General features: G+C 40.2%; 2 protein-coding genes across 3 annotated transcripts; both read right to left on the minus strand.

Moving 5' to 3' along the window:
• Positions 1 to 420: 420 nt before the first annotated feature.
• LOC118556732 lies at positions 421 to 12,188 on the minus strand. The gene is made up of 10 exons (XM_036124842.1): positions 12,060 to 12,188; positions 11,734 to 11,772; positions 11,253 to 11,312; positions 10,537 to 10,569; positions 5,355 to 5,414; positions 3,052 to 3,102; positions 2,113 to 2,175; positions 1,767 to 1,826; positions 670 to 717; positions 421 to 525 (listed from the first exon to the last, which is right to left on the minus strand). Exons 1-10 carry the CDS (start codon positions 12,168 to 12,170, stop codon positions 421 to 423), a joined length of 630 nt encoding a protein of 209 aa, XP_035980735.1. The 5' UTR covers positions 12,171 to 12,188.
• Positions 12,189 to 12,922: 734 nt separating this feature from the next.
• On the minus strand, positions 12,923 to 15,236 carry LOC118556731 (protein ALP1-like). Of its 2 annotated transcripts, none has more exons than XM_036124839.1 (2): positions 15,157 to 15,236; positions 12,923 to 14,029 (listed from the first exon to the last, which is right to left on the minus strand). In XM_036124839.1, the coding sequence occupies exons 1-2, from the start codon at positions 15,219 to 15,221 to the stop codon at positions 13,138 to 13,140; spliced, it is 957 nt and encodes a 318-aa protein (XP_035980732.1). In that variant the 5' UTR covers positions 15,222 to 15,236; the 3' UTR covers positions 12,923 to 13,137. The 2 variants fall into 2 exon arrangements, with proteins under 2 accessions (XP_035980732.1, XP_035980733.1); XM_036124840.1 differs by lacking the exon at positions 15,157 to 15,236 and adding an exon at positions 14,183 to 14,550 and having other exon boundaries at positions 12,925 to 14,029.

Genomic DNA, 15,236 nt, shown 5'->3' on the forward strand with positions numbered 1-15,236 from the left:
TTACTCAGTTAAACATTTACTTGTGCATTATGCATAAGAACTGATAACAGTGATTGTACAATGTTGAAAAATATTTATTCACATTTTTTAAAAACACAGTCCTGCATGACAAAATACATCAAAAAGATAAAAATTAAGAAATGATTTAAATTTTTTCACACCTGAAGCTTAATCTGCTAATTAAAACACAGCGCCCCTCGTGGACAATATAGGAACTGCATATTTTCAAATGAATGAAGTACAGTACATGTTTTTTTTCAATAATTGTTTTATCATTCTCTTCCTTTTATCTTGTCCACTTGTGAAAGTCAAATCTGATGAGCTCTTTGTGGCATCTTATTGCCACATTGCCAGACAGGACACTGCCAGACAGGACACTGGACACTTTTTTTTTTTTTTTTTTTAATAATGATAATGCATTTAGACACAGGGCCGGACTAAATTGTTCGGCGGACCGGATGCGGCCCGCGGGCCGTATGTTTGACACCCCTGCTTTAGAGGATGCCAGGAGCTACTTGGTTTCTGCTGGGGCGTAGATGATGTTAGTTACAGAACAGGTAACAGTACCTCAGGCTCTACATGACACAGGACGCCTGAATACATATCTAAACAGGTAATGGTGAAGTCTGTCAATAACATTTTGTCCTGTGAGTGGGTGTTTTTACCTACCGTTGGTTTGGCTCTGGTTCTAGGTTTGGCTGTACTGGAGACCTGAAACTGACAGTTCACGATTGGTACAAATTTAGCCCTCCAGGAAATGAAGCTGATGCACTGAAACACGTTTTATAACTTTTGCTGTCTTCTTTGATGTAAAAATGTCATAGACAAAACGGAGTACTTTTCTTCTAATAGCCACAAGTAGGGCCAAAAACATCCGGGGACATTTTACTGAGAAACAGACTTGGGCTCACCCATTCATTAAATAAAAGGATGGTCATTAATTAATCTTCCCATCATTGTGTTTTAATCAATGTTTGCTAACATATCCAGAGATATCAACACTTTATAAGGATCAAGTCTGCCTACAGTAACATGTTTGTCCTTCATTTTCTTTTCTTCTAAAATTAGACACAACAGTGAAACATAAAGAAAAGTGTAGAAAAGTATTTTAGGAGTTTAGAAAAGCACTGAGAGGATTCTGCTACCTAAAATAAAAGGAGAAAACGCTTTATACCATCTATACATATTTCCATTTATTCAGTGTTTGTGTTGGTTTGCTTGCAAGAATGTGGATTTTAGACCACAGAGAAGATGGTAAAATATTCCAAGAGTGATTATACTGTACACTACTGAGCTAAATAAAATAAAAAAAGGATTTCTTGGATATACAACCTAAAACTCAAACAAAACAAATTTCCAGTCTATTTCTCTGTAAAGGAAATCTTATTTTGGGTTGTTTACAGCTTGATTTTGATTAGGAAAGAAAAGACAAAGAAATGAAAATCTATATACCAAGTATTGAAAGAAAAATTAAAACTTCAAAGTTAGATTTCCATCTATAGGTAAAGCTGCAAAGTACCAATACAAGAGTAAATTGTTTTAAGGCAAAATGTAACAGTTTATACTAATCAACAGAAAAACAAATAAAGTAAGAAAATTAGAGTAAGAAGCAAGTAATGCAAAGACTTTGTAGTTGGATGGTTTTGTGTCGTTTATTATAAATCCAGCAATTACTAAACAATTTACTTTGTTTGACTTCTTGAGTTTTATTTGATCCTTAGGTGATCAAAAATTTTGAAAAATTACAATTATCTGTGTCTACTTACAGTTGATGAGCTGGTGGTGTTGTTGGACCCGTTCTGTGGGTCTACGTCTGTCCCATTCAACTGAAAATTTAATTAAAAAATATAGTGTTTTCAACTGATGGGAATTTCCTCTGATGATGGGATAATTCATTTTTCACTTTCAGTCCATGTCTAAAAAGGATATCTTGGTAAAAGCTAAATTCACATCTCTGCATAAAAACTGAAAATTTAAGATCTAAATAACAAATGCAAATGTGGTTTCAAACAAATATTGAGTGAGGTTGGCTTTTGATATTTCTCTCTTAATTTCTATTTTTTTTTTTAACTCACAAAAATATTAAATTAAGAGACAGAAATAGTTTCTTACCTGGCTGTCATTTTCCTCCGGATTAAAACCAGGACCAGTTAGACCATGCCAGCTGTTATAGGGCTTAGGATGGTTTAGATGAAATATTGAAGATGGTTACAGGAGCCTACAGTCAACTCTACTTCAGTCTCTACATAAAACATGGCTGTGTCTCATTCCGAATACTTCCGTCAGTGCACTGCTGATGTGCACTGACCACTTACTGCCGTAGTGCCCACTTTCGACCGTTAGTAGTGTTCCAAAAGGAACACTTATTTTAAAACACTTACCGGAAATGACGGGATGACGTGACGAACGCAACACACGTGACTGCGAATTTTTCAGACCGCCAAAAAATATAATCTGCCGGCGTTTTTTTTTTTTTTTTAAATAAAAACAACAATCGTTTACATTCACAGCATGTTGAAATTACATCACCTCCGACGTCAACGCAGGATCCTCCAAATATTGGCTGAACATGAGGTATGTTTGTGTATTTTACAAACACCTATCGGGTACAATGCCTCGTATTACCACCATTACTTACATTTATATAATTGCGGTGTCGCAGCTCCGGCTGTCTCGGCTGAATTGTCCGCCATTATTTTCAAAATGGGAACATCTTCCCGACGTCCTTAGCCCCTCCCTTTCCGCTTTGTAGTCAAGATGGCGTCCGTTTAGTGCGAATAGGGTCCATCGTTACACACTGCATTTTGTGCCCGTTTTTAGGGGGTCATCCGGGTACTTTCAGTGCACTGACTTTTTGTGTTATCTACACTACATACTTAAAACTAAGTGTTCGAAGTGTAGAAGTAGGCGGAATGAGACACAGCCCATGATTCACACAGCATACAGCAATGGTAATCCAACCACTCCTGGATAGCTATACAAGTAGTCTAAAACTGTTAATCGTTTGATTTTAAAGTTTATGAAAAATCACTTTGACACTTTTCCACCTACCTTTTCTGTATCTCGTTTGCTTCTTTCAGTCTGAGCATCCCCTTCATTGGTCTAAAATTGCAATAGATACAATATTAACGTTTGAAACTGACGCTAGATAACAGACTTTACATCAGTCAATAGTAGGAGTAGGTAAAAGCATCGATTCATCAATACATTGCAATGAATCTTTTACTAATTCATTATTCAGTGTCTAATTATTAAATCATCTGAATTGATTAGTTCCCCAGACCTTTGAATTCATGAGCGACAGTTTTGAGTGATTCACGTTGTACGGGCAAAAGCTGCACAACGTAAATGGAAATAAAGTCAATTATTTTACAGCAATGTTAAAACAGTAATAGACTGGGACTACTGTTTTTTTTTTTATGGCGCCCCTGTTGGTGCTTATAACTTAGCAGTCCTGAATCGAAAAGCCCAATTTGTCTCTCGCGTTTAATAGAAAGACGCCTGGTGCTGTGGCTCTGGCTCGTCATGTCATTCCTCTGCAGAGCAATACCTGTCAATAACTGAAGCTACGAGCTAAAAACATTTTCACCTAAAAACTGAGGTGGAAAAAAAAAAGCTCTCCAGGAAAATTCAGCAACACATTTTAACATTTCTGGCTTCTACTAACAATGAACTTAAGCCAGATGTGCATTAAAAAAAGGTGGCTTTTTATAATAGACTATATATATTATAAATATCATCTATATATATTATATATATCATCCATATATATTATATGATATTGGCCATCTTACAATTAAAATAATCACATTAGCTGTAATTGATATATACTTATGTTTTTCAATAAAACTTCAACCAAGCAGTTGAAAGTGAGGCAGTCTGTCAGGAACTCCCAGGCAGGGGAGTCATCAAAAATGTTGGCCCCATGGAAAAAAAAATCTTAATCATCCCAAAACCTCCTATAATTTTTAACGTTTTCTTTTTGAGGCCCGTCAGTCAGAGGTCATTGGAATTGTCCCAACTTTTCCACCTTATACTCCCAGGTCACTTTCCAGCCAGCCCAGCCCTGAGTAGCTAGTGTAATACTTTAAAGTTGAATTGTGAGCCAAAGAATCAAAATTGTATCAAATTGTGAAATTCTTAACAATCCCCAGCCCTGGTCAATAGCCTACAACCATATGCCATATACCACAACTGATCCGTGCAATTTGGGAATGTAAAAACAAACTTTGCAGAAACTGAAAGACTTAAGGCATCTGTTATTTATATTTTATGTTTTCTTAAGTTTTTCTTCCCTAAAGCTAGACTTGAAGGACATTTTTAAATGATAGGGATCAGAGTTTCTGACTAAATTCAGTTTAGGTTCAGTTCATCTTTTAGCCTTCCACGACTCAGAGACGGATCTCGAACACTAAGCGTACAACTAGAAAACAATCAAATATGTTCCTCTGATATCACAGCTTTTCTTATTTCTGTTTTTGGCTTTAATGTTGAGAAGGAATGTAAAAGAGGTGCATGATTGAATTTCTTGTCTGAGGTTAAAAGTTTTAATTACAAAATGTTTTGAATTTTAGCTTTCAAAGTTCACATCCCTGTATAAAAACAGGAAATATAAGATCTAAATACCAAATGCAAATTTGTTATAGGTACCGGGGACCTGAAACTGGAACCAGATCTCATTTGAGTTGAAAAATATTTACCTTTTAGATTCAGCTGCGACTATAAGTATCTGATTCTGAGCTGCAGCAACCAGTTATTGATCTGGTTGCTTGAATGCCACATAAACTGGATTTCCCAGATAGAAAATTGAGGATGAATTTCATTGAAATGTATGTTGCAATTAAATAAATATAAATATTTTTCCAATTTGTCTTTTTGACATTAAATGTGATAAATCTATCACCTCCCTCAATATTCTATAAATTAAATCTATTTTGGGTTTGTTTCATAGCTCGATTTTCATCAGGAAAGAAGAAAAAGAAAAATCTAAAAACTACGTTTTTCAAAAAAGTAAGAAATGTTAAAACTTGAGCAGAATAAAAAGGTCTGCACTGTTTGACACATTTTGCCCTAGAGCACCTGGTATTAAAATGGACACACACTTTTCCCACAAACATATTTCAGATGTGAAGATGACACTTTTTTGGCTCGATTTCCAGAAAACCAAATTCAGGTTTCAAAAGGTGATCATACTGTAGATCCCTTGCATAACAGTTAACAATTCAGGATTATTCTCCATTTTATTCCCTTTTAAAATGTTGTAATTTAACTAAGGATTAATTTTTAGCTGGAATCTCAAATATTCTTCTATCCTCAAAAATGCTGAAACAGTATAATTATGTGTTTCTACTTACAGTGGATGAGTTGGTTGTGGTATCGGACGCATTCAGTGCCACTGCATCTGTAGCATTCAGCTGAAAATTTAATTTAAAGAAAAATCAGGCGTCATGAGATGAAATGATTTACTTGGTAGTTTGCAAACAGACAGCCTTGACAAAATATAAATAAAGAAAAATCTAAAATATAACGACAGATTAATTGTGTACTTCTACATATTGCAAAATAAATCAATATTGAATTGTGGGCCAAAGAAACCAATTGTGAGATTCTTAACAATCCCCAGCCATAGTCAGTAGCCTACAACCATATGCCATAAACCACAACTGATCCTTGCAATTTAGGAATGTAAAACAAACTTTGCAGAAAATGTGTGAAAGACTTAAGGCATCTGTTATGTGTATGTATGTGTATATATATATATATACCTGATCAAAATCTTAAGACCAGTCAAAAAATTGCAAGAATTTGCATTTTGCACTATTGGATCTTAAGAAGGTTCTAAGTAGAGCTTCACAATGTTAAAAGGACAAATCAGTGCAAGAGACAAGAACATTTGAGCAGGGAATTGTCTGAAAACTGCATTTATACTCAAACATGATTTTTTCAGCTGATCAAAAGTTTAAGACCATAGCTCAAAAAAACCCGAAAATCCCCCAAAACAGAAATCAAAATGTCAAAAAAAAGGACTCAGTAATGAGTAGCTCCACCATTCTTGTTGATGACTTCAAACAATCGTTTAGGCATGCTCGATGCCAGTGTTTCCAGGAGGCTAGTGGGAACGTTGCTCCAAGTGTTGAAGATGGCTTCACGAAGGGCATCCATTGTCTGGAACTGATGTCCATTTTTGTAATCTTCCCTTGCCATCCATCCCCAAATGTTCTCAATTGGGTTTAGATCCGGGGAACATGCAGGATGGTCCAAAAGAGTGATGTTATTCTCTTGGAAGAACTCCTTTGTCAGGCGGGCATTGTGAACTGCAGCATTGTCCTGTTGAAAAACCCAATCATTACCACACAGACGAGGGCCCTCAGTCATGAGGGATGCCCGCTGCAACATCTCCACATAGCCAGCTGCTGTTTGACGCCCCTGCACAACCTGAAGCTCCATTGTTCCATTGAAGGAAAACGCACCCCAAATCATAATGGCGCCCCCACCACTGTGCCGTGTAGAAAACATCTCAGGTGGGATCTCCCTGTCATGCCAGTAACGTTGGAAGCCATCAGGACCATCAAGGTCCACTTTTCTCATCAGAGAAGACAACTTTCTTCCACCTTTCAATGTCCCATGTTTGGTGCATCCTTGCAAAGTCCAAACGGGCAATTCTGTGGTGTTGAAGAAGACGTTGGCTTTTGAAGACGTTTTTTGTTTCTGAAGCCCTTCTCTCGCAGATGCCGTCTGATGGTTATTGGGCTGCAGTCAGCACCAGTAATGGCCTTAATTTGGGTAGAGGGTTGACGGACAGCCAATCGGATCCTGCGGTTCAGAGCTGGTGAAATCTTTGGGGGTCTACCACTTGACTTTTTTGTTCCATAACCCTCAGGATCATTTAAAAAATGCAAAATGACTGTCTTACTGCGTCCAACCTCAGCAGCGATGGCACGTTGTGAGAGGCCTTGCTTATGCAGCTCAACAATCCTACCACGTTCAAAGTCAGTGAGCTTTTTTGCTTTTGCCATCAGGAGGTCTTGATAGTGTAAAGACTTCACAGAAAATGACATGGAATCCAGATGTTTGCACAGCTTTTGGCTTTTAAAGACTATGGTCTTAAACTTTTGATCAGCTGAAAAAATCATGTTTGAGTGTAAATGCAGTTTCCAGACAATTCCCTGCTCAAATGTTCTTGTCTCTTGCACTGATTTGTCCTTTTAACATTGTGAAGCTCTATTTAGAACCTTCTTAAGATTCAGTGTTGCAAAATGCTAATTCTTGCAAATTTTTGACTGGTCTTAAGATTTTGATCAGGAGTGTATATATATATATATATATATATATATATATATATATATATATATATATATATATATATATATATATATATATATATATATATATATATATAATATGCGCTAAAAGCACAGAACTCAGCCTTCAAGTCTGGTGACAAGGAGGCACTGAAAACATTGAGAGCCAACCTGAACCGTGCCATCAAGTTAGCGAAGCGGAACCACACTAAGAAAATCCAGGAGCTTTTCCATGACTGCAGAGACACCAGGAGCATGTAGAAAGGCATACGGGCGATCACCAAAAACAACACGCCCTCCCCCCTTTGGTGGGTGAAGTTGATGCTGACTTCCTCAATGGACTAAATACTTCTTTGGAAGTTTTGAGGCACTAAACAGCACTCCAGCAGTGAAAGCTGTCCCCCATCAGGAAGAGGGGGTCCTCCACCTTGACACTGCCAACGTGTGGAAGACTTTGAGACGAGTCAACCTGCGGAAGGCCCCAGGTCCAGACAACATACCTGGGCGGATGCTAAAGGAGTGTGCAGGTCAGCTGGCTGGTGTCCTCACAGACATTTTTAACACCTCCCTGGACCAAGCCACAGTGCCAGCATGTTTTAAGTCTGCCTCCATCATTCCGGTGCCGAAGAAACCTCAAGTCACCTGTTTTAACGACTACCGGCCTGTTGCACTGACTCCCATCATGATGAAGTGCTTTGAAAGGCTGGTAAAGGAACACATCGTCTCCAGCCTTCCCCCAACACTTCCAGTTTGCCTACCGAAGGAACCGCTCCACTGAGGACGCCATCTCCTCTGCTCTTCATCTGAGCCTAGCACACCTGGAGGAGAAGAACACGCACGTGCGGATGCTGTTCCTGGACTTCAGTTCACGTTGAACACCATCATCCCACAACATCTGGTGGGAAAACTGGAACATCTGGGCTTCAGCACACCCCTTCGCAACTGGCTGCTAGACTTCCTCACCAACAGACCTCAGTCAGTCCGGGTCGGTCAGAACACCTCTGATGTCATCACCCTCAGCACGGGCTCCCCTCAGGGCTGCGTCCTGAGCCCCTGCTGTTCACCCTGATGACACACGACTGCGTCCCCAAGTTCACCACCAATCACATCGTGAAGTTTGCTGACGACACAATGATGGTGGGCCTGATCAGAGACGACAACGACCAGGACTAGAGAGACGAGGTGGAGCAACTGGTGAGCTGGTGCAGAGACAACAGCCTGATCCTGAACATGGAGAAGACAAAGGAGCTCCATTGCACCACGCTCCACTGCTCATCAACAGCTCAGCTGTGGAGGTGGTCAGCAGCACCAAGTTCCTGGGGGTGCACATCACGGACAACCTCACCTGGTCTGTGAACACCACGTCACTGGTGAAGAGGGCACAGAAGCGATTGTACTTCCTGCAGAGGATGAGGAGAGCCCACGGCCCCCGCCCATCCTCAGGACCTTCTACAGAAGCACCATAGAGAGCATTCTGACCAGCTGTCTCTCTGTGTGGTGTGGAGGCTGCAGTGCCGCCGACTGGAAGAACGCGAGGAGAGTGTTGAGGACAGCAGAAGGGATCATCCTGGCTCCTCTCCCCTCCATCAACGATATCTCATCACAGCGATGTGTGTCCCGAGCCCGTAATATCATCAGGGACCCCTCACACCCCCACCATGGACTGTTCTCCCTACTGCCTTCTGGGAAGAGGTTCCGCAGCATCCGCTGTGGGTCCTCCAGGTTCTGCAAAAGCTTTTTCCCTGTTGCCATCAGACTGTTGAACTGCTAGGGACTCTGAACTGCTGAGGCCGCAAAATGGACTCTGTACCACATCCGCACACTGCACATATGCTTCAGAATGCTGGACTGCTGAAGCCACTAAATGGACTGTGAACTGCTGAAGCCCAAAATGGACACTGCACCACACTTGCATAACTGCATATTTGCACATATGCCATCAGACTGTTGAACTGCCGAAGCCACAAAATGGAAACTGAACTTTCCCCTGCACTGTTGTTTTACATTGTTTACATTTCAAGGTGCTGCTGCATATCCTGACTCTTGCCAGATGGATGTCGCTCTGCCTAGCTCCACTCACATCCATCTGGGACATCTTCCATAGAGAGTGATTTCTCCAACCAATTTTATTGCCCGTGGCGGGCAATAAAATTGGCGGAGCGTTTAGCGCGAACCATGTTAGAAGTCCTTTAGGCCTCGACGTGGTCGGCCCGGGATCGACTCTGACTCACGACGCTTTGCCGCCTGTCTTCCACCCTCTTCCTGTCAGCTGACTGTCAATAAAACGCGTGCCACTAGAGCCGCAAACACATAAAAAAAAAATTAAAAAAAAAAGGTTTTTTTTTTCCTGCGTTGCTCTCACAGTGTCACGGGTTAGCTTCGGTGTGAGTGGTTGAAATAGCACGTCGATAAAGATGACAGACAAGTGGCTTATCCAATCATACGCAAGGATTTTTGGCAATTCCTATAGAAAGGTACCAGATGTATGTGAGTGGAGCTAGGCGGAGTGACATCCGTCTGGCAAGAGTCAGGTTAGCTGCTGCACCTTTATCCTGAAATTTACTGCAATTTACTGTTATTTTTCCCTACAATTTACTGTGGTTTTCTTGCATTGTTTACATTTCAACTGTTAACATAAACCGCTGCTGCATCTTTATCCTGAAATTTACTGCAATTTACTGTGATTTTTTCCTTACAATTTACTGTGATTTTTTTTTTTTTTTTTTTTTTTTTTTTTTTTACATTGTTTACATTTCAGTTGTTTACATAAACCGCTGCTGCATCTTTATCCTGAAATTTACTGCAATTTACTGTGATCTTTCAAGCTGTATGCAAACGAAATTTTGTTCTGTACGCACTTTGTACATACAAAATGACAATAAAGTTGTCTAAGTATAAAAAGGTTTTTTTTTGAGAGAAACATAGAAAAGCCAGTAAAGCTCTTCAACGCGCCTCAGCACAGCTAAAAGCCTTACAAACATTAAAGCTAGGACTAGCTGTTATTAGACTGACGTACGGCACTTCAAGCTGCACCGTGCAACGCTTCACCATGGGAATAAACCCAGAGAGACACACGTAGCGCACGACTCAACTGTCCACCCTCACGCTTAAAAGAAAAAAAGAAAAAAAACCTGTGGGGTGATGTCACAATATCCAAAAAATATCCAACCTTTTCTCTGGTCCCTAAAACAAGAAAAAAGTCCAAAAATATCCAGAAAAAAGTAAGTCCACCTACCTGTACAGTGATGGAGCTGTTCTGTCCTGGCACCTAAAAAAGAGGAAAACCATTGAAGACAAGCATAAGTGGCTATTTCACTTACTCTGGTTTTTCTGTGGTGCGAGTAAGAATGTGGACTTTGTACTTCACAGGGCAACAAAACCTCCCAAAAAAAGCTGATTTTTAAAACTCAAATGTATGACAACCTACATTTAAAACAAGTTTTTTCACTGGGAAAATTTATATTAAAGTCTAAATTCTGATTTTAAAACAATTTTTTTTTACACGTTTAATCATTTCATGTAGGAATGCAAAGTTACTCAACAAGAACAGTTTTGAGTTAACTTGCAACATAGAGGTAGCATGCAAAATAAAAGACAAATATAAGTTATAAAAACAAAATCGTTTTTTTATTTTATCCTTCGTTTTGACTGCAGGGATGTTTCAGGCTAAATGTGTTTACATTTTGTTAGAAACTCTTGTAAAATGTTTTTAACTGTCATAAAATATAACAGGGATTCTGGGTAATCATCAGAGCAATGCATTAAGAGAGAAAACAAAAGTTGGATTTTTTTTTTTTAACCATTTTGTTGATATTTGTATTCTTCAGTGGGGGGCGCAACAAGAGGTTTGAGAACCAGTGGTTAAAACTAAACTCTACTTTAGTCTCCACATAAAATGATGAATGAGGACGTTTATAAAAGGTAAGAGTATAATTATGTGTATCTACTTACAGTCGATGAGTTGGTTGTTGTGTTGGACCTTTTCGGTGCCACTGCATCTGTCGTATTCGGCTGAAAATGTCATGTAAAGAAAAATCAGGCGTGGTGAGACGAAATGGTTTAAATATTTAAATTTAGAAATGGAAAGCGAGTTTAGTAAAACTAGGTTTTGAACCGCAGATGTAAAGGAGTGCTGTTGAAGCAGTTTCCTATGTGGTTTTAATTATCCTCGGTTTCAAACGGAAGTCTCGTTTCAAGAGGGTTCCAGTTACTAGCGTGTGGGCTAGTAACGTATAAGTTATATAAGTTATAAAAACTACATTTTATTTAACTGTAGAGGGTGGTAACACGTTGCTGACATAAATGATGAATGGAGAAAAGTTTGTTTCCTTTAAAGAACCCTAATCATACATTTTACGGTCAGTTTTTATCCAAATCTCCCAGACTGTCTGACGCCATCAGAACTGTGAAATTAATTTCTCCATCAACTTACTTTTGTTTTGTTGGACCCCTCCAAAAAGATGGTACAACGCTGAAAATGAAATTTAAAGATAATTAACCTCAATCTGAGGGTTGTTCATGCAGTTTACAAACGCTTCACTTTACACTCTGATCCTGCCCTTTAATTTTTCCAGCTTCATGAATACAAGAAACTTGGAGTCACTTTAAATACCGAACAGATCTGATTAAAATCCCTCTAATTCTAGCTTTGTTAGGATGACAATCATCCAGCTGTCGTAAGAGATCCTGAAAGTCAAAGTGCTGTTTCCATTACTCTCCTCAAACTCTTCAAACTTCAAATTAAACTTGATAAGTTACATTGCAATCAAAAGTCATTCCGTTTGTTGCTGCCACAGCCCATCCAAATACACAGAGGAATATCAAGACCCTCATGGTGAAAACAGTCTGTCTTCTCGTCGTCTGCTGCATCTGCTGCGTGGAAACGGTGCAGGGAGCTTAAGTTTGAACGAAGCAAAAAGAGGAGCAGAGCATCAAAGTCCAGCTCGGTTGTTTTTTTTGCCTTTTTTGTTGGTTTTGCTGAAAGTCAAACAAGCTCAATGTGTATTCAGGTCGGCCAACGACGAGTGATTTTGATCCGAGCTGGAAGAAAGGGCTTAAACTTGATCGCATCTCAATAAATAAATACAATTGGAAAGTGACTTCAGTAGGTAGATTCAAAAAGCTCTGCATGGACGTACGACACAGAGTGGCACATCCAAACTGTTTGACTTTACCTTGCTGCTCATGGCTACAAGCTGATTATCTAGATAGATAGCTGGTCTGGATGGATGGATGGATCATTAGGCTCACTAAAAGTCCTCCTCGCTACTTCTAACCTTTTCACTTAAGGAGCTCTCTTAAGGACAGAGTTGCTATGTGATTACCTTATCTTAGAGATAAAATTCCAAGATTTTTTTCCTACAAAAACTGACATCACTAAGGGCTATTTTTAGTCTTAGGATTCTTTGAAAATATGAGGACTGGAGTTTAAAAGGGAGATTTCAAAAATGAGGCAGGACAATGAGCCTTGAAGTGCAAAACTGAAGTGGATTCCGGTTATGTTGCACTGATGTGAAGATTAGAAAATTACTTATAGGATACCGGGTATTTCAAAAGATGTGGGTTTTGTTAAATATACTAAATAATGTTAGTGCTTTACAATATACAACTTTAAGATGACAATAATTGTTTAATAAATATCAGACACGTTGTGTTGATCCCAAATATTGAACCTGAGCAATCTCTGTAGTGCTTAAAAACCACTGTATTAACTGTGAAACACAGCTTAACAGAACTTTAAACAACAAAAATAACAAACAAAAAAAACCATCATGAAGCAATACAGTAGTTACAAAGAACAAGCACAAAAGGGAGCAAAGAAAACTCCTGCGTCAAACTAAATCATTTTGCTTTGCCAAGGCAGGCTTCCTTCGTCCGACATAAAAAAAGAGCTGAGCGTGTCCCTGACGTTGCACGCGGCCCTGGAAGCCCGATTCCCTCCCATACTCTTCACCGGCTCCATGTTTTGCCCTGACTCCTCATTTTCGTCCAGCAACCTCTGATTGTCATCTGGAGCCAGCAAAAAGTTGTGGAGAATGCAGGTTGCAACCACTAAGGTGTCCGAGTTGTGCAAAACTGTGCGTCGAAGGAGGATCCTCCACCTAGTTGAGAGAATTGCGAAGGCGTTATCGAGGACCCTCCTTGCCCTCCACAGCCTGTAGTTGAATGTTCTCTTGGCCGGAGACAGATGCTGACCCGGGTACGGCCTCATCAGGTACGTCTTCAGAGGCAACGCAGCATCAGCCACCATGACAAACGGAGCCTCGCCGAGGTGAGGAGCGCCGGGCAAAGCTCTGTCAGACGGGACGTTTAGATTTCCGTCTGCCATCCCTACACCCAGTTCAGACCCTGCGAACACTCCTCCGTCGCTGGCCCTTCCAAAGTCCCCCACCTGAACACACCTAAACCTGCAATCGGCATCGACGAGTGCCAAAACCACGACGGAGGACGGGGCTTTGTCCTTAAGAGCCCGACTGTCTGAATTCGGTGGCGCTTGTATGGCCACGTGCCTCCCACCCAGCGCTCCCAGGCAGTTTGGGAAGTTCCATTTGTCCCAGAACCTCTGGGCCACCTCCTTCCAGCCTCCTTCTGTAGGCGCAGGGAGGAGCTGCTCCTTCATCACCTTCTCAATGGCTCCGCACAACATGTGCACGCTTTCTCTCACCGTTGCGCAGCCCAGTCGGTAGCTGGATGCCAGGCTGGCCATGGATTCCCCCGAAGCCAAATACCTGTGATGGATCAGAAAACAAAAAGGGTACATGTTGACATTTTTAATCCACACATTAGCTCTGCAAGAGCAGACGGAGAAATGTCCGAGGTGTTGGTGCGGAGCAACAAAAGAACCCGTTCGGATCTAATTACTCTGAACGTGGCAAACTGACCGAGTGCTTTACTCTTGGAGTGGCGGAAATGTAGCAATGAAGCAAAACGGCCTCTGCTCCCGAGTCCCGACAACCTTTCCATTTGAAACATTAAAAGACCTTAAAATTATTATGTATCCAGTAACATTTCAACGGTGATTAGAAGCTTTTGTACTTCTGAGTTTATTTTGTTTTTGGGCAACTCTGATAACTGCATGTCAAAGTGGTTCTAATCTGAACAAAACCAGGTGCACACCCACACACATTATGATCGTATTAGTTGATTGTGCGCACATATATAAAGAATTAAATCCGATAATTTTGTTTTTTTTAATCTGAATACATTTCAATCCTCTCTTTTTGTCTTCATAGAAGGTACATCTGGTCTGGCGTTCTGTTAGCTGTGACATCATTCAGGGAAGACAGATCATCTGCTATTACCATCTAATGTAGAACAGATTACTGGATCAATGTGTGCTTCTGTGTCTCTGCTCTGTCTTCTTTAACCCCCAGTCGGTCAAGGCAGATGACCGTTCACACTGAGCCTGGTTCTGGTTCTGCTGGAAGTTGGCCTTCCTTTTAAAGGGGAGTTTTTCTCTCCACTGTCGTTTCATGCATGCTCAGTATGAGCAAAGCCATCAACAATGCAGACGACTGTTCCTGTGGCTCTACGCTCTTTTAGGAGGAGTGAATGCTTCTTGTCAAGACTTGATGCAATCAACTGGGTTTCCTTATATAGTAAATTTTTTTTTACCAATCTGTATAATCTGACCCAATCTGTATAATATGATTTAATTTGACTTTGTAAAGTGCCTTGAGATGATATGTTTCATGAATTGGCGCAATATAAATTAAATTTAATTGAATTGAATCCGATGATGAAATTATGTGCATGTAAACATAGCTAAAGTCATTCAGCAATGTTTACAGAGACTAAACAATCCCAATTTTTTTTAACTAAACTGGATAATCTGTTATATTTAAATCAGAGTCACTTGTGTTGCAGCTCAAAGTGCAGCCTTCGTCCCACATCCACCAGAGCAGGAGGCAGGCAGATCATGCATCCAGTGCATGG

The sequence above is a fragment of the Fundulus heteroclitus genome, chromosome 21, assembly GCF_011125445.2.
Source record: "Fundulus heteroclitus isolate FHET01 chromosome 21, MU-UCD_Fhet_4.1, whole genome shotgun sequence".
In the NCBI taxonomy this organism is placed as follows: domain Eukaryota; kingdom Metazoa; phylum Chordata; class Actinopteri; order Cyprinodontiformes; family Fundulidae; genus Fundulus; species Fundulus heteroclitus.